Raw genomic sequence first — 19,983 nt, forward strand, 5'->3', positions numbered from 1 at the left:
CCAACATTGTGTAAACAGATTCAAACATGAAATGCTCAACCTTAAAGACCCCATGAATTACAAAACAAATCCATGTTTGTTAGCTTCATGGCCATCTACATTCTTACAAATAAAGGCGCTAAAAAGGTTCTTCACAGCAATGCCATAGAAGAACCATTTTTGGTTCCACAAAAAAGCATTCAGTCAAAGGTTCTTTAAAAAAACTATCTCTTTCTTACCTTTTTATAATCTGAAGAAGCTTCTTTTTCCACCAAATAATAAAAAAAAAACCTTTGTGAAAAAGAAAGGTTCTTCAGATGTTAAAGGTTCTTTATGGAACCATTTAGACAAGAAGGTTCTTTAAAGGTTAAAAAACAAACAAACCAGATAAATGCATTTAAATGTGCTGTGGAAAAATATTGATGACGCATGAGCGTATACAAGTTTCTGCCTAGTAAAATCCTCATTAATGAGAATATACCTCTGCCTAAATACCACCTGCAATAGCATGTAGCACATCAAGGTTATCTGTTATCATTCACATCAATGGTAGTTACTCGGTTGACGCATGTTATGAAGTATACAACCTGCATGCTGCCATCTTCGCTCATGGGAATTAAGCTCTGACTTTTTTTTTTGAGCCAAGTGACTAATTAACATCTACATGGGAAATTCAATACAGTCTCATGAGAATTCAGTTCTATTTAATATTTTGAAAGTATAAAGTTAAGCAAAATCCCCAATTTGTAAAATAGTTTCCTCATGAGATTGAGTTGATGGTGCTAAGTTATTCGGGGCTAAGAGCCAAAACTAACCTGCAAGACCCAACTCTTTGGTATTGGTAGGCTGTGATATCAGCTAACTTCCTGCCCAACTTCCTGTTTCAGTAGGAAATATGTCAACTCATGAAAGGAAACTGTACTCCTCAAACAATTTCATAGGGTCTTTAAGCCTGAAAAGGTGAACTTTGAGTTTGTTTTGGCACCGATTACAGAATCATTTCAGGTATGACCTTCATACGTGGCATTGCCTGTAGTTGATTTGTAGCTACAAGAGCACACTCTTATGACAAAAACAAAAACAAAAAAGTTCCAATAAGTTATCTGTAGGATGTCAAAGCATAATGAATGTCATTGGCCATTATACATGAACTAGGTCTGCATATTTAACATATTTTTTTTTTTTGCCTATTACTTTTTGAACTACATTTTTATTGTAAGAACAATTGTCAAAAAAGGCAAGGTCTTGTAAAACATCCCAAAATGTGACAAAAAATCCTCCAAATGAAATGTTTTGTACATGCGGAATTATACTTATACACTAATGAAGGATTTTTTCTAGGTTTATCTTCAATTACGTTTTGGTGAAATGTAATTCATGTTTTAAGTTATGCCTGAAAGGCAAATTTCTTTGTTCATTGTAAATATAAGGTACGCTGGCTTTTAATTACCCCATCTGAGTATCATTTGTACAAAAATGATGTATTATGGCACTAAAACAAGTTCTTCTGTAATGCGGCAAGACTTAGAAAAATGAATACAGAAACAGCAAGGCAGCTGGTATTAGTGAAAGGAGTGTGTACTTAGAAATATGTCTTTTATGACCACACTGAGTAGTCTTGGGATTTATCGGTATGGTATTGATGTGTGACTATCCAAACAATGTGCATATATTAAAAACACTTTCAGATTTCAACCACTATAGAAATAAATGTGGATTAAACACTCATTTTGAGTGTTTTATATATAATATACACATTATTTTATCTACAGGCATATTATACATATGCAGCCGTAATCTCTGTGACTTCATATTTAATTATGAATAATAAGCACTAGTGGGTTATTCATGTACAATAGTAAAGTTTCTTTAAACACAGATTCTTAATATCATTCTTAATATTTTTTCTCTCACAAAATGTTGTTATTTAACATCAAAGTTAAGTAATGCCTAAGACGATGCATGGTTTGAATTTGAGTGTCAGTTAATCATTTTAAATAAAGATTGGTTTGCTGGTACAATATTTGTACAAATTGTGCACTGCATTTTTAGATACATAGCAAATAGGTCCAAATATATTTAGCACCTTGTTTACCTCCACAGTGCATGTAATCTAGAGCCACACCAGTGCTTTTCATTCTCTAAGATGTGTATTCGCACACACGGCAGTGCTGAGCCGATTCTGAGCAGCTCTTTGAATGATCCAGCTGATCTGATTTTTTTCCTATTTAATATTCACTGTATTTTTGCAGCTTAAAACAAGAAAAATTGTAAAAATCCTGTTAGATATGAGGATACAGAGGCACAGAAAGGCAAATGTCTTTCAATAAATCAGTTTGCGTAATGAACTGAGCATATATATGTACATTGTCTCCATTTTTGTTGGGACAAATAAATCTGGATCTGTAAACAAAAATATCTTGGACAACCAACCTTTATGGTAATTTGAAGGCTTTGTAAGGCTACTGCACAACATGGTCAAACATCCTTATGTTGCATGGATCTACTTTTTGTTTCCATATTGTATGAGATATCAAATGGGATAGACATTTATGGACCATATCTTTGTAATCTATGCTACACCATTGTAAGAAGTTCAATGAAGATATCTAAACTTATATTGGACAGCTAGGCTGAAGTCTTCTATTTATTTTGTTGTACATTTACATATAATTTTTTTGGCTTTTTCATCTATATTCCATCTCAAAGGATAATTAAATAAAGGATAATGAAATGTTTTTAATGGGGTACAAACTTTTCATAGACACTCTTAAAAATGATGGTTCCAAAAGGGGGTTTTCGCAGTGAAGAACCAATTTGGGTTCCTCAAAGAACCTTTCTTAAAGTTCTTAAAAGAACCATTTTTAATTTTGTGAAGAACATTTTAAGATTTCTAAGAAGCTTTTGTACAATAGAAATTTTCCATGGATGTTAAAGGTCCTTCATGGTACCTTTAAGGTTCCAATAAAGAACTGTCATTTTTAAGAGTGTATGTATTGGCCAGCATATCTTCTCCTAAAGATGTTCCATCTGAATCGTACAACCTTATATCAAGAGAACCAGACGATCTGTGGAAAACAGGTCAGAAAGAGTGAGAAGCGAACTTCTCTCACGTCACAGAGGTGGAGGTGCTGTTAGTAACAGGGTGAGATTTGTTTTTAAGGAAGGCAGAGCCTTGGTGAATGTGCTCCAGGAAAGAGAAGTTGCGGGAGAAAGGTCACATGACAGCACAGCACTGGCAGCGTTTTTTCTTTTCAATACCTGTGGGTGGCAGTTCCTTGGTCGAGCTTTCATCTTTGCCTTCTGAGGACAGTTCGGTGGTATCGGACAGAGGCCGACCCGACACGAGGTCTGCGGCGTTGCCATCGATGGTGGAGATATCAGTGACGGTCTTCTCCCGAAGGGATTTCTCATCGTCCTCGTCGATGAGGACGATCTCGGCCTTGATGGTGCCATCAAAGCCAAGCAGCTTCTTGGATTCCTCCTCGTCCTCGACGCTGTGATAGCCCATGAAGATCATGGTCACTGGTTTGTCGGCGGAGGCTTGTGGAGTCTCCGTGACCTCACCTTCGTAGCCTTTCCTAGGGGATTGTTTTTTGTCTTGCTTGGAGCTCAGCTGTCCTCCCGTTGGCTGGGGCTCAGTCGGTGTGACAGTGACCCGGGCTCCATCGCTTCGTTGCTGGGACTGGCCCACTTGCTGCATGAGGTCGTCCACCTCACCGGGACTCCAGGGGTGCGTGCCGTTCTCCAGTGTAGTAGATCCCCCAGAACGCACCTCGTAGATCACTTTGCGGCCGTCGTCGTAGACTTTGATGCCCCTCTGGTGAGCGTCCCGCGGGCTGACCGCAGAGGCCGAGAGGATCTTGGTGGCACCTGTTTTCCCGTCCTTCTCGACACTGATCTCCATGGCGTATAATGCTTGGGGAAGAGTGCAGATGATTGTGGGTTAATGTCAACTCAGGGTGGCGTATCATGCATTACTGAAATGTGGCATGCTTGTTATTAATGGGATTTTCAGTGATGTCACTACGTCCATGCAATATTTGTACAGTCTCATAAATTGGCATTAAAATCAGAGCCAAAAAACAAATTCAACCTACCCTTTGCACTGTTATTACGCTGTTGCCAGTAACCGCTGTATGCTGATGTAAGCTTAGTTGACGACACACTCGACACACATTTTTCTTGATTTTATGGAAATGCACCATTACTCTTATATTATACTTGAGAAATTGCAATCTTTGGAGTTATTAATAACAGCTTCCATTGAAAAATAAAACTGCTTGGTAAAATAGAAAAACACCCAGAGCTGTTTCTGAGGCAGCTAATTTGATTAATTTAAACCAGTGGTTCTAAAGTGGAGGCTTGCAACCTAAAAATAGGTTGCAGGGGAGAGAAAAAACAATACTAATGCAAATAATGAAAATGCAACTAACCATAAAATTGTGCATAGTTAGCTAAAAAAATTTTTTTTTTGAACAATAGCTGCATTTAATTGTTTTGAAGTACATTTTAGTTTATCATAAATGTTTATTAATGCACTTGCAGACAACAGAATTATGAAATTACATATTTTTATTAAATGTTTACTTAATCCTACTAAGTGGGTCAAAAACAGCACACTAACATTAAGCTAATTGCATTTATTATACATTTAAACTGTAATACATTTTCATTTAATTGCAATTAATATGCAGTTAAGTGTCTGAAAACATTATATTCAGTTGCACTTAAGTATATTATTTTAAAGTATATTATTTTCATAACAAATACTCTTTTTAAAAGCATGTTTAGGGTATAGGCATTGCAACTTTAGTAGAAAATACAAAATCTTCTGTTTTTGACACCAAAAGCTGTGTCCAATAAAACTATGGTATTTTGGCGTGAATTCATCTTTCACTAGTTTATTTGGCCCAGTGACTGCTAGTAAATCACACTTGTGCTGTTGTTTATGCTTTTACAACACATTTTCATATTATGGCATGCTAATAACATTTGCCTATTGATTGGCCAATGCAGTTCATATTAATATTAATAAACTTTTATGCTTAATTTGAATCACATTCTGTATGGTAACTATTAGTTGTATTTTCACAACTTGATTTCCAATTTAAAATCTACTTTGTGAGATTAAACCATTTGAGAACCACTGATCTAAATATGTACGAAATAAAGAAATTGATCTCAAAGATTTTTGCTGATGCCTTGATTTTTAACAACTGTTTGTATAGATCTGCAACATTTTTCTATTCATTTCCATACCATTTCTACAGTGAGACATGAACTAGACGTGCAGTAAATGTTTACGGCGATGGAGTTTTTCACTCATCTCCATCATATCGCAGGTCTGTTGTAAGCTGAGCTTTCTCCCTGAAATGGTCATTAGTACCTGCTCAGCAAAAGCAGGTGGCACAGCTGTCCAAATGCCTCAGTTTAAGCCTTTTAGACGTTGGTGACCAGTTACCCTACTGTGCATAGATTGCAAATTACACCATGTTGTCTGTTAGTTTTGAGTAACTGCGCCATCTGTAATCTACATTATCGTACCATCTTTTGGCCTCGGCCCAAACCTGTGATCAGCCCAGCCCCTCCCACATGCCCAAAAGCACCTACCAGATTTCCTTGGCTGTTGCTGACCCCCTGAAGCTGAGATGGGAGTTTGGGAGTTCAGTTCTGGGAGGTCCGGGATCTGGGAGCAGTTGTAATTCACCGCATCTGTCCGGTGGAGAGCAGAAAAGAAACTAAAACTAGATTCCTGCATTCAAAAGCCCACTGAATTTGCTCCCTCCCCTTCCAATCCCCCCATACTAAACTGAGTTTCCCTCTCTCTCGCCCTTTTTACCATGAAGCAGCTCATTGCTTAGACAGCAAAAGCAACGCGAGTGAATTAGAGCAAAACAATGGTCGGCTCTGGGTTACAGGGATTCCCTGTGAATAGGTGGATCAGGGTAAACAAAGTGCAGAGTCACTGGCGTATGTGTGGAGTTCAATAGTCTAGCTGAGGCAAGAGGGAAATGGTCCAAGAGGCTAAAGTTGGACCCCTCTGTCCGACAAAAGGATGTAGGCAGACGGCATGTGTGTTGGAGGGACTGTCTACCACTGCACTGCTACCTTGGAAGTAACATCCGATGGATTACAGAAATGACCATGAACTTGGTCTGAATGTCTATGTTTATTCAGAATGAGTTTGCTAGTGCAGGACAAAAATGTTAATACTGGTGCATATGACTTCCATACCTCCATCTTGATTCTGAAGACTCTGTAGATAAAAAAAAGAAGCAGTGTGATTAGAAAATATGACGTTGTACTACTGTAACATGCTTTCGTACATTTTCATCCTTAATGTTTCTTAAATTGCTGCATTACTGTTACATTATGAAGACCCTTGAAGCTGAAGTGTGTAGTTTCTGACTGTTTTCACCAAACAGCATTGCAAAAATAATTAGTGTTCGCAAACAGATTTTATCTAATGCAATGATATTCGGACATTTTAATTGAGGCTGAAGTGTCCATTCACTTTTTGAGGGCACTCGGATGTATGTTCTTCTGTTATGAGGATCAAATACCTTCTGTAGATCTTCAATAGATCTCTCTGTTTCCCGCAGTCGCTCTCGGAGAACTTGCTCTTTAGCTGATAGCTGTGATTCTTCATTCTCCAAAAGACAGATTTCTGATTCCAATCTACATGTACACACACACACACAATAAATTTAATTAGCATTTTTTTGCATGCAGTACATCCACGAATGAAATGAATTAAATTACTTAGAAAATGCTAAATAAATTCAGAAATGCAGAGACCGTTTCAATGGAGAAGTGCACAAAAAAACAAACAAAAAAAAAAAAACAGAGATTTGAAGACCTTTGAAAGTACACTACCATTCAAAATTCTGGGGTTGGTAAGATTTGTAATGATTTTTAAAGCGATTGTTTTTATGCAATATAAAAATAATAATATTCTGAATTATTATTACAAATCAAAATAATATATTTTATATTAATATCTTTTAATTGTCACATGGTTATTCAGAAATCATTTATTATTATTAAACATTTATTTTTATTATCAAAGCTGAAAACAGTTTAATATTTTTGTGGAAACCATTTTTTTTAGTACTCTTTAATTCATAGAATTTCAAAAGAGCAGTATTTATTTGAAATACCACTTTTTTTGTGGCATTCTAAATGTATTTACTGTACAATTTAATGCTTTCGTGCAGAACAAAATATAGAATTTAAATCTTGCTGACCCCAAACATTTGAACAGTAATGAATTTACAAGTACACATAACAAAATGTGTTCGGTCCTAAGCACAAAGCTATCATATGGCTTCAGAATACTTCTATTATAGTGCAGGACTACTTTTAGGATACCTTTATGCTTTTTTGAACCAGTTTTGTTCTATGCAAAAAAGCAGCATAGACATTCTGATAAAAATATAATTTTGTCTTCCATGGAGGAAACTAAATCAGTGCTCTTTATTCCCAGATGAAAAATGAGAACCATAAAACCGAATCTCCTGTTTACTGTATCACAGCTTTGAACTCAAAGTTTTTTTTTTTCAGGCGACAGATGTGCTGCCCATTGAGTGAAATCACTGCATGGAATGCAGTCGTGTGCACACATTGTGGAAATGAATGAGACACATCCCTTCAGTGTCAATTAACCCATGCATATTCCTCTTTTCCCAGCGGACTCCATTCTCACTCATTCTGAATGCTGGCAGCCAATGAGGAAACTGCCGGCAGAGGAACCTCGCTGCCTCCGCCCATGAGAATTTCCTGCTATTGTTTGGATCTCTGAGGTTACGTGGTCTGCAATAACAAAAGAGAAGGAGCCTTCCCACGATTCCTGATGAAAATTCCTTCAACAAAAGGACATGTGCTATCTATGTATACAAACATAATGGATGGCCACGAATGCATCAAGATGTAGCACTGTCTGAACTTATTGTTTGATTTTCAAGATCAAATTCAATTAAAGGAACCCCAGTTGGTTTTTGTGAAACTTGAAAAGAGATGTTAGGCAGAAGGTCCCAGCTCCCAAAGACTGTAAAACATCAAAAGAGAAAGAAAAGGATCACAAAAGTAGCCCATTCAGTGTTGAACCACGAGTATGTTTTATGGAAAAGTTCAGCTTAGACATTCTGTAAAACATCTCTTTTTTGTTTCATGAAAAAAAGGAAAGGGGTTGAAACAACATGGTCCCTTGTGAAAAACAAGTACATTTAAGGATAGTTTTAAAAAGAGTACTTATTATGGAAATAATAACCTTTTAAAATAATATACTTAACTGCATTTTAAGTGCAATTAAATGAAAACTTATTATAGTTTAAATTCATATTAAATCCAATTCTATTAACTTTAGAGTGCTTTTTTTGGCCCACTTAGGTCACTTCTATCGAACATTTCATGTATTAAAATATATTTGTAATTACACATTGGTAATGATGAAGTTGCAATTTAGAACATTTGAAATATGTGACCCTGGAGCACAAAACCAGTCTTAAGTCACTGGGGTATATTAGCAATAGCCAAAAATACAGTGCATGGGTCAAAATATGCATTTTTCTTTAATGCCAAAAATCATTAGGATATTAAATAAAGATCATGTTCCATGAAGATATCTAGTAAATGTCTTACCGTAAACATATCAAAACTTCATCTTTGATTAGTAATATGCATTGCTAAGAACTTCATTTGGACAACTTTAAAGGCGATTTTCTCAATATTTAGATTTTTTGCACATTCAGATTCCAGATTTTCAAATAGTTGTATCTTGGCCAAATATTGCCCTATCCTAACAAACCAGACATCAATGGAAAGTTTATTTATTCAGCTTTTGATGTATAAATCTAAATTTTGAAAAATTGACACTTAAGACTGGTTTTGTGGTCCAGGGTCACATATATTAACTTGTGATATGTGATATTTGCACTTAAGTGCACTTCTATGACAAATGATTATTAAAACAATGATTATATACTGTATGTACTTTACATTTGACATTATTACAAAGTGCAGTTTTTTAAAAGCGTACTTAAGTGTGTTAAGAAACAGTCATGAAATACTTTATTTAAATGCACTCAAGTGGCCTTTTATTTGATTAATATTATATTATATGCAAGTACGTTTTTAAAAAATATACTTTTAAGATTTGAAGTTAGCAATACAGTTAAGCACACTTATTTTTCACGAGGTTGAGTTCATTGTGGGTGAACTATTTTAACATCTGTGGGCAACAAGTACAATTGTGTGTTTTAATCATAGCTTGGTAATGAGGGGTTGCCTGCAGTAGAATGTATTTATTCTGTATTGGTGCAAGCCTAATTAGTGATCAGTGGAGAACACTTAGCTGGAGGTGTCTAACGATGAGTCTCAACTACACACACATGCTCAAGAGTGCAGACATCACCCCCCCCCCCAATATCTGCAATCAAAATATAAAGCTTTATTTTGATGGTCTTCAACAGGTATTTTACTACAAGTAACTTTGCAAGTACATGTCAACTTATCCTACCAACCCTACCACTCTACTAATACTCTAATGAGAGTTAGTTGACAGGTAGTTGCAAAGTTAGTTAAAGTCAAGAGTTTCTAAAGGAGACCATCAAAATGCAGCTTGTTTCCTTACAAAACTACAGATTCAGGAAACACAAGTTATGGATACATAAAGTCAAAGACCCAAGTCTTCAAGGCCCTCTAGTGGTGGAATCATGTTGTATCATGTTTCAAGATGTGCAAGGGAAAGACTAACTAATGTCTTAGACAAGCTTATATATTCTTCAAGCATTTATATATCATTATCAATAATCATACATAACATTTTATACTTTATAGGAAGCGTATAGGTTAGCTCGAATACTTTTTATTCTAGTAAATATTTTGTAGGGTTTGTAGCTGATTTTTGAAATGTACTTTCCGTTTAGGCACATTCAAGTCTTTTATTAAAGATTTTACATCATTGGGCAGGTAAAAAAAAAAAAAAGATTGGTAACACTTTATTTTAAGGTATCCTTGTTACACATGTACTTACTAAAAAGAAAAAGAGAGAGACAGACACAAACAAAAGGTTGTTTTAATCCCATTGTATAGTTTAAAGAAACTGATTAGATAATTACAGTAAATTACCGCAATTAATCAACTGTAATTAATAAAATGACAACATAAACAAAAATAACTTGCCCCAATCTCACATTAACCCTTACATGATTAAAATTTAGGTTAAAATTTACATTCATTGCAAAGTCAAAAGGTATTACAAAATAGAATGAATTTCATTTTAAATATAGGTTTGGAGAACAAACTTCTGAAAAAAAAAAAAAAAAGATTTCCAAAACCACAAACCACTGAGAAAACATTCATGCAATTGGAATTTTGACTCAAAACCTTTACTGAGGTGTAAAAACTTCTCCATGTGACAACTAAACTTGTCTCCCTTATCCTCTTTGAACATTTCATGCTTAAAATATAAAACATCACGTTGGATTTTTCTGGATGTATAAATTTTGGTATGAAGTTCGTGGACTCATGTCCAAATCTCTGACAGAACAGACACAGCTCACACGAAAGCGTCACAATGACTTTTATTATGTCAATTTAGGAAAAAAAGAAACAGGAAATCAGTCCCACGGTAACATCAACATCCACATCTGTGAATGGAGCATTTCTATGAAGGTTGATCAGTAGCAAAACTCGAGAGCTTGTTGATCTGAATGTGAGAACTTGTCATATTAACATTCGTATTTGTAAGTTGAAATTTACACTCACAGCTCTGATCTGAAAAGCTGAATCTTTCGATTTGCACACACAGACAATAATCAAAACACCCGTGTTTTGAAGTCGAAGTTGCAGATTAATAGTTACACATGTGTAGAATGACATTAACATAAACAAAATGACAGACACAAACATGTACTTTTGCGCTTTACTTCAGTTTCGCTGTAAAACCTCAAGTCAGCACTTACAACCTCTCAGATCTGGCAGTACAACTTCAAATCTTAGCGCTTTGACTTTTGCTACTCCTTTTGCGGTATTCCTGTAGCAAAACTCACTTGTGCACTTGTGAATGCAGACGTGAGAGCTCAGAGCCGGGGGCGGGGCTGGGCTGCGAATGAAGACATTTTATTGGTCGATGCCTGACCAATGAACAACGCCAGCCATCGCGACTTGCCATGCAGAAACATGTTTTTTTATGCAAATGAATCAGTTATTTGTAAAACACTGGAAACTATTTTCATTGAATATACTTAGCTTTTACAGGATTTTAAGACACAGCATTCATTCTACACGTGTAACTATTAATCTGCAACTCACGGGTGTTTTGATTATTGTCTGTGTGTGCAAATCGAAAGATTCAGCTTTTCAGATCAGAGCTGTGAGTGTAAATTTCAACTTACCAATACAAATGTTAATATGACAAGTTCTCACATTCAGATCAACAAGCTCTCGAGTTTTGCTACTGATCTACCTTCATACATTTCTGTGAGCTATAATTGTGCGAGCACACAAGGTTGTGATTGTACACACAAGACTCTTTCACTAGCTATATGTTTTCTTTAATAACTGCTAACGCAGGACTTCCATGTGCAAATAACTAAAACAAGAGTTTGTTCAGTATAGCGTGAAAAGTTCGATTTGAAACAAAATTTAAATATTTAATATTTCAGTGTTATTTTTTCAGTAAGTAGAGTCTTTTTTTCCATTACAGAGAGGTGCCAGTCACTTTATTCCATGCCAGAAAGCTGTGATGGGTGTTGACCATGACTCATTTAAAAGCAGACTTTCCCCTTTTTTCTTTTCCCAAAGCTCAGTCAGAGGTCAAGAGTGCATCTTGTTCTGCGTCTGGATGAGCTCATACAGGCCTCACACCCACCGCTGACTTCCTGCATTATTTCTCATGCTTCCTGACTGTGTGCATCACTTTCTCCTTTTGGTTATTCCCACTGTTCTCAATAGTGATTCTTATTGGATTTTTATTACTGTATTACAGTGAAAATACTGTAATACAATGATTTTAGATGTATGATTTTATTTAAATCATGTTAAATTACTAAGCTACATAAATAATACCATATGGTTCACGTTTACTGTTGTCTGGTGAATTTTGACAAAAAAATCCAGTCATTTCAATAGGAATATATGCAATAGGAATTTTGCATGAGGGCAAAAAATTCCTACGCAAATTTTGCAATGGGTTCAAACTGTCATGAGAATTTGCTGTATTGACCAACGGAAAAGTTCCTTGGTTTGAAAGTGACTTCTTCATACAACATGGCTGTCTTGTTTCCAGTTCTGCAGCCAATTAATCGCTTCTTTCTATCTATGCTAGCCTTTTTCTAGTCCTTCCTCCTCCCCAGCACCACCTGTCTAGACCTACTACAGGTTCACTTTTGTCTTGCAGCAGCATGTTTTACTATCATACACTCTTGGGGTTCAGCAGAGCAAGCTGAATAATAACAATAATAATAATAATAATAATGTGACCCTGGAGCACAAAAGCAGTCATAAGTAGCACGGGTATATTTGTAGCAATAGCTAACAATACATTGAATGGGTAAAAATTATCAAGTTTTTTTATGCCAAAAATCATTAGTATATTAAGTAAAGATCATGTACCATGAAGATATTTTGTAAATTTCCTACCGTAAATATATCAAAATTGAATTTTTTTGCACCCTCAGATTCCAGATTTTCAAATAGTTGCATCTCAGCCAAATATTGTCCAAACCATACATCAATGGAAAGCTTATTCCGATTTCAGATGATGTATAAACTTCAATTTCCCTTATGACTGGTTTTGTGGTCCAGGGTCACATATAATAAATGAGAATGTGCTACAGTTATTATGTGTTATTAAAAATAATGTCCGCTTAATTTTGTCCCATGCATAATATAATTTCTTCTGGTTTTGGGTTGTTTTTTTGTGATAGTCACACATTTGCGATCATTCCAAAATCTATGACACACATGTTTACTAAACCTTGGCTAGAATCATTATGAAACTGGTGTGAGGTCGTCACTTCATGACAGTGATGTTCCTGTACTCAGCCAGAGTTCATCAGCATTAGAGCCACCCCCAACTTCTGTTCCCATGAGAACACAGAGATTGATTGCTTCCTGTCTAGTTAAACAGATGTCAAATCTGAATGTCTGTAAGGGAAATCCATAGGACTTCTCCAGTTTTCATATTGCATCTTTGTCGCTACCGTAATTATAAGACAACAATATGGAGATTCAACTCTGAGGTGTCCTCAGACTCAGAAATGACTTGTTTCTAAGGCAACGCTCATTATGGCAAAATGAATCCATGTGTGACTTTGTTGACAGCAAAATATTGCATAAATTTACCTCAATATTCTCTTGCTAAATACTGAAGAAAATTCTCCGGGTAACAGTGGCTAAAAAAAAAACACACACAAAAAAAACACGATGGATAGTACTGATCTAAACCGAAACACACACACACACAAAACATGAAAGCATTATAGTATAGGAACTAAAACTAAACTAAAAATGTAAAAAAAAAAAGTTACTTGAAATAAAATAACTAAAATACTAAAATAAAATAAAACAAAACAAAATAATGAACATTTCTAAACTTGCTGCCTAATCCCAATTTCTCATTTTCCTTTAGTTTAGCTTGATGTACTAAATTAATAAACTAAATAAAATGAACAAACTACATGTCACACTTCACCAAGGAGCAAGGAACGAGGGAGCAAGGAGGATTTCCAAACACGATCTTTAATAGTCCACACAAGTAGGAGACACAGGGAATGACATTTAAGAACCGACAAACACTAACAGAAGGGCTGGGGCTTTTAAACATAGGGTAATCAGGGAAGACGACGAGACACACCTGGAGCAAATTAACACAATCAGACTGGGGAGAAACTAGGTCACAGGGAACACATGAGGAGCAAAAACACAACAAAACAGTCCAGGATCCTGACACTACACTACTGGTAAACGTTTCGGAATAATTAAGATTGTTTTACGTTGTTGAAAGAAGTCTCTTATGCTCACCTAAACGGAAGAAAAACAGTAATACTGTAAAAAACAGTAATACTGAAGAAAAAACAGTAATACTGTAAAATATTCTGATAATTTTAAATAACTGTTTTATATTGTAATATATTGTAAAATGTTATTTATTGCTGTGAGTCAAAGCTGTATTTTCAGCATCATTACTCCAGTCTTCAGTGTCACATGATCCTTCAGAAATCATAATAATATGCTGATTTGCTGCTCAAGAACATTTCTTACAATTATCAATGTCCTTTCTTCATTAAAAAACATTTAAAAATCTTAATTGTTTCAATCTTAGTGTATATAAAGAAGTAGAAATGACAACCCCCCCAAAAGAACAACAACTAAAACTTTAACTTAAATTTAAATGAAATATAAATATTAAAATACATTTTTAATAAAAACTATAATACTATCTCAATAATAACCAAAATAACACACTGGCCCAAAGACTTTCTGAAATATATTCCATGCTGACTGATTCAGTCCAAACAGAGGAAGAAATTCAGTAGCTCATGAGGCCTCGGGATAGTAATACCAGTCAGTCTTATCTGTAACCTTGATGTAATGTTTATTTTTATGTCTCTCTTTCTTCCAGTGCAGGAGGAGCGACATTACACTTTCTTTTCACCATATTAGGAGCTCATAGCACACAGTTGTATAAACAGTGTGTGTGCAGATGTGTCGAGAGGTGCTTTATGAGTGAGTTAGTATCATGTCAACGCCACATTTTTCCTGGAAAGCCTGGTAGTTAGAGCTTTACTTTAGACTCAGTGGCTGGGACGTCTTCTGTAATGATAAGTTCTTAGGAGAAGTCTGTCCTCGCAAGAGATGCACTGGTGTTCAGCCCAGGCTATAGTTAAAACCACCAGCGCTACAGCCAAAACCATTTACCGTAAGCTTAGTTTCAATGCTTTGACATTATTTTTCAGTTTTTTGAAGCAGCAGGCAGGCACAACCCCATGCTTTGCATTTTCAGTGCGATACAGCAATGTATCATTTAGGCTGATTTGTTTAAGACGATATTTGCATATTGCTAAATTATAGCCATCTGTGAATAATGCTGTTTGGTCTGCTGACAGTCAAACTTGTGCAAGTGTAGTCTAAAAACACATTCCCACTCACAATCCTCTTATTTTAGACTACAAAGTGACAAAATAAGCATTTATTTTTTTAGCTTTAAACTGTTGCTTCTTTTTTTTCCAGTGAGGAAGCCATCTTGTCTGAAATATGCATAAATCAAGCATAGTTTACAAGCCAAAACAGCTCTAAAAAACTATGTGGATACAGTTTTACGTGAGAGACAACAGGAGATGCACTTTTTAAGTGTTATTATGGATTATAGACTCATATTTTAGCCAGAAGTGACAGTTTAAAGAACAAATGTCTTTATTATTTCACAAGACATTAATTGATGGACTGGAGTGTTGTGGATTATTGTAATGTTTTTATCAGCTGTTTGGACTCAATTCTGACGGCACCCATTCACTGCAGAGCATCCATTGGTGAGCAAGTGATATAATGCTACATTTCTCCAAATCTGATGAAGAAACAAATTTATGTAAATCTTGGATGGCCTGAAGGTGAAACTTTTCATTTTTTATTAACTATTTCTTAACTATATAACTATTAACTATTTCTTTAGTAACATATACAGAAAGTTGAAGACTTCATTCTTTTTTTATCAACTTTGGAAAAAAATAGGTTCTTAAGTGCCCATTTATTTTGGAGGATCTCTTCTGCAGGGTACAGAAATAGCCAGCAGCCACTCCCTCAGTCTCCGTACTCCTGCCACGGAGGCGTTTCTATCGCTTCATTCCTCCCAGCGTCCAGATTTCTGTGCGAGTCTCCTCTGCCCCGTCACCCCCACTCAACAGCCCAGGAAATATCACCTGCCACACACAACCAGCACAGCCGCACAATGACCTGAACAGTCGCTCTGTCCATTTGACTACATTACCCTTCCAATGACAGATGGGAGCTCGCAGCCCAAGGACGTTTGCTTTTTTTAAAATAATCATAAGTGAGAGTAAATGCAAATTGTGCTGACGTTAAATGATTTAAAACCTCAGTATCTGGGAGAGAAAACCTACAGGAGGTAAACATGTCTCCTGACAATGAGTTTAACTCAAATATGCTTTATTACTTTGTCTAGACTGAAAAATGACCTGTTGGGTCACCACTGACAGTGAAAGTTCTGGCAAACTCTGATATTGGTTTTGTGGTCCATTATTCACATTATCTGTATCTGTGGCCCACTAGCCTCACCTAGCAAAACTCTGAACTATCTGCAAACTGTTTGGTCCAAATAGCTGCTTATTTTGGACAAGAGCCAGATAGGAAGAGACTGTCTGATTTACATGTAAAATGACCAACCACAGTTTGTTTTCTAATGGTTTAGATGCAGGTTTATTGGAAGTAGTTGATGCCATAATAATAGACCAAGAGTGAAAAAAACACTGTGACTGAAAATACTGAAGTGTTGAATACTGATTTGACTGATCTTAGAGATTATTTAGTATTAGAGTTATTGATAGTTAGCATTAGTATTGTATTTTATTCAATATTTTAGTCAAAATCATAATCATTTAACCATAATTTAAGCCACAGTTAATTGCATTTCAAGACAACATTCCAGTTTTTAAGCTTTTCCATCAAATATTTATATTTTATTTGTATTTCAGTTTTATTTCAATTCTGTCAGGACCACTATCGTCAAAATGATAGATACTTAGCATAACATTTGGTTTGGCGGTATGGTTCTGTTCTGGGCAAAACTCTCTGTCCATCCATGAATGAGCAGGGAGAGCAGCAATAATAATAACCCCCCCAAGGGTTATAGGTTGTATTCCTATAGGTAGATGTGATCAGCTGAGAATCAGCTGATGCAAGCTTGACTCACGTGACCTGCCAGAACTAAAGCTAACGCTCAATTTAACCTTTTTTTAAATGTTAGAGTTTTCGAAAATGAAATGTGTGCAAACTTGTTAATCTGAGCTTTCAAAATAATACATTACTCCTAAATTACATCGCAGATATACAATAACACAGAAAGTACAACATTGGGTGCACACATTAGGCCTGCGCTAGCATCCACAATCAAGATTCAAGCCCTGTGATGTAAATAATTTTAGAAATGATACCACTTTGTTTACCCTTGGAAAAATTCAAAGACGTCATCCTGTGCAGAGAGGAAACCCGCCCTAGAGATGTAATAAAATCTAAACAATGAATTGGATGTTTCATGGATGATGTAATTCAGAGCATCCATTTATTAGTCAAACAGATAATAAGAGCATCATCCACTTAAATCACAACTGATTACATAATCACTTCTGATGACCAAAAGGTAGCACATAACTTATGTAATATGAGTTTTTAAAATCCAAACATCTTCCAAACACTCCCACACAGCTCACTTGAATCAACTGAACAACAATTGATTGCTTCAAATCCAGAAAATCAGTTAGTCCTCCGAATAACATTTCAAGCTCTTGAGACGACCAGTCTCTTTGGGCAAGACTTCCTCCTGCTGATTTCATCAAACATTCAGAGGCCTTGAGACATTCAACTTTAACCTTTAAACAGATTATGACAGAAATCAAAAGACCCTCCAGGCCTTCTCTAAAAAAAAAAAAACCGAATAACTGAAAACACATAATACACTAAACCTCAATTAAACCAACTTGGTTTCCAAGAATACCAATTTTCACAATAGTTATATTGGAATATTCCAATGTTCCGACACTTATTATTGGAATATTGACTGTTCCAGTGGTGATCTGGGCCATAGCCATGGGAACTTCTGTACCAAGTTAATGGAAAAGAATGTGCAATTAATATACACTCATGGAAAGCTATTTTATTATATGCTTATGTGCATCTGTTTCTTGTTTATACATAACCTGCCTTCTTTTTTTATTGTAAATCAAATTTCCAATGCGTGATTAGATTCAGTTGATTAAAATACACAGAAGCAAAGGTTAGTATCACTTGTAACACTCCTTGCATGATTTAGGTGGTTTTATGTTCGAACATACTAAAAGCAAACTTGTAACATGCAAAAAAACCCATAAATCTTAACACTTTGAGATATTAAATCTATTTCAAACTTTCTGGACAGGCTTTCTCAAGCCATGTTTCGTCAGACTTCACTAGTTAGTCTCCTTTACGATTATGTGCATCCGTTATTTGTTTATGCAAATTCATCTCAAATTCTCAATGTGTTTCAATTTTGCTAGTGATTACCTTCAAGCATATCAGTTGATTAACCTACACTACAGCCATGGTTAGTATCATGTGTACCGCTCCTCACATGATTTATGAGGTTTTCTAGTCACAACATCTTGTTTTCGAAGCAAGAGTGCTGTGTGATTGTCAAAATATCCTGCTGCAGAGCAATGGACTGAAACCCGCATTGGTTTGGCAATGCATCCCATATGAGGAACCTTAAAATGGCATCTGCAGAGGTCCAAATACGTCTACCAGAGGAGCTTGAAGGGAGCAGCTTTGAAGTTCTCATAATTAAAAGCAAAGCTGAGCAGAAATACAGATCCCACTGAAGTCTGGAGGAAATGACTCCAGTGTTTTGGGACAGTGGTTGCTTAATGGATGCTTTTGTAGGAAATAAACATATATAACCCCCAAAACATCCCTTATTTTCTAAGATGAGATCAGTGGAAAGTGTTCAGTAAACACTGTGTTATTTTTCATTAGAAAGACATTACTGTACCTGTGAATGGCATCTTCAAGTGTCTTGATGTGAAGTTCATCTTGCTCGACCTGTTTTCTCCGACCTTCCTCTTCCTCTTGTGGCACCGCTGGTGTCCCCTGCAGAAGCCATCTCTCCCTCATGGCTTTAGACTGTAAGACAGAAACATTTTCTATGGTCAAGTCATTGATCTAAATCCATGTTATTTTTTAGGTGTTCTTCACACAGGTGTTTGGGATTGAGAAAAGTATTAGTACTGCAAGAGACTCTTGAGTAATCACATACATAATACAGTTTGCAGGAAACAATCAGTTTTATGCCTGTAACCAGAGTAACAATAGAGTGCTGCAGAAATGAGTCCTAAAACCAGGGAATGAGTTAGCATTTTAGCACTTGCGGTTCAATTATCCTAAAGTCGATGGATTTTTGGTTAAATAATTTGACATTTCATTCTGTGACAAAATACATCAGTATTTTTAAGGCTTTTAGCTGTCTTAAAAAGGCAGTTGCTGACAAGTGGCATCCAAAACCACAGAACATTTTATTAAAGCTGAAACAACATAATCCAATGAATGAGCCCAAGTGAGATGGGAGTTCATCCATCAATTCTTAACTAACCAGCAACAGCTTCACATGTTTTTTTGTTGTTGTAAGCATTTAAAGCATTAGCTGGTCTCCAAGTCTGACAAAGCTAGTTTTAAAGGCAACCCAGGCTCATTGAATATATGGCGATATTTCTGCAACACCGATATTACGTGCCGTATTGCACATTTTCACTGTAGTTTTAATGGAAATGTCCAGTGAGTGGCACTCAAACACATGTTCAATATGTGTTCAAAAATACATTTGCTGATGCAGCTGCGCTACTTTAACTTCCTTCTACACAGACTTGAGCTGTTTTGTTGAACCGTAGTTTTACGGTATTTGTGCAATGCTGTATCGCGTGCGCTACCGAGCAAACCTACTTTGTCAGAAAACCCATACATACGAAGCTGTATATGTGACGCGAATGTTAAAAAGTATCTATTTTCAAATCTCGCAGTATCTTAAAATAGTTTTGAAGTCATAACATAATAATGCTCAAGAAATTGTGTGCCCTGAACCCTAAACTCTGGCCTTGAAAATCGTAATTTGTGTAAAAAAGAAATAAAAGTTCTTTGAGTTTTACTGCATCTAGTTTTCATTTCAACTAGAAACTGCAGCTATTAATACGTATAGGTACGTTTTTTTTTTTTTTTTTTTCACAGAATAGTAGGTAGAGG

At 35.9% G+C, this 19,983-nt stretch overlaps 1 protein-coding gene across 5 annotated transcripts in view; it reads right to left on the reverse strand.

Moving 5' to 3' along the window:
- LOC306865661 (PALM2-AKAP2 fusion protein-like) overlaps positions 1–19,983 on the reverse strand; it is a 99,091-nt gene that overhangs the window by 51,047 nt on the left and 28,061 nt on the right. For 3 of the 5 annotated variants that reach the window (XM_079410401.1, XM_079410400.1, XM_079410402.1), the window contains 4 exons: positions 18,743–18,873; positions 6,546–6,660; positions 6,217–6,238; positions 5,593–5,694 (listed from right to left, as the gene is read on the reverse strand). In XM_079410401.1, the coding sequence (XP_079266527.1) occupies positions 5,593–5,694; positions 6,217–6,238; positions 6,546–6,660; positions 18,743–18,873 (370 nt within the window). Of the gene's footprint in view, positions 1–3,240; positions 3,898–5,592; positions 5,695–6,216; positions 6,239–6,545; positions 6,661–18,742; positions 18,874–19,983 lie in introns of all 5 variants that reach the window. The other 2 variants (XM_079410399.1, XM_079410398.1) reach the window with 1 other exon arrangement.

Source organism: Barbus barbus (genome assembly GCF_936440315.1).
Source record: "Barbus barbus genome assembly, chromosome: 47".
Classification (NCBI taxonomy): domain Eukaryota; kingdom Metazoa; phylum Chordata; class Actinopteri; order Cypriniformes; family Cyprinidae; genus Barbus; species Barbus barbus.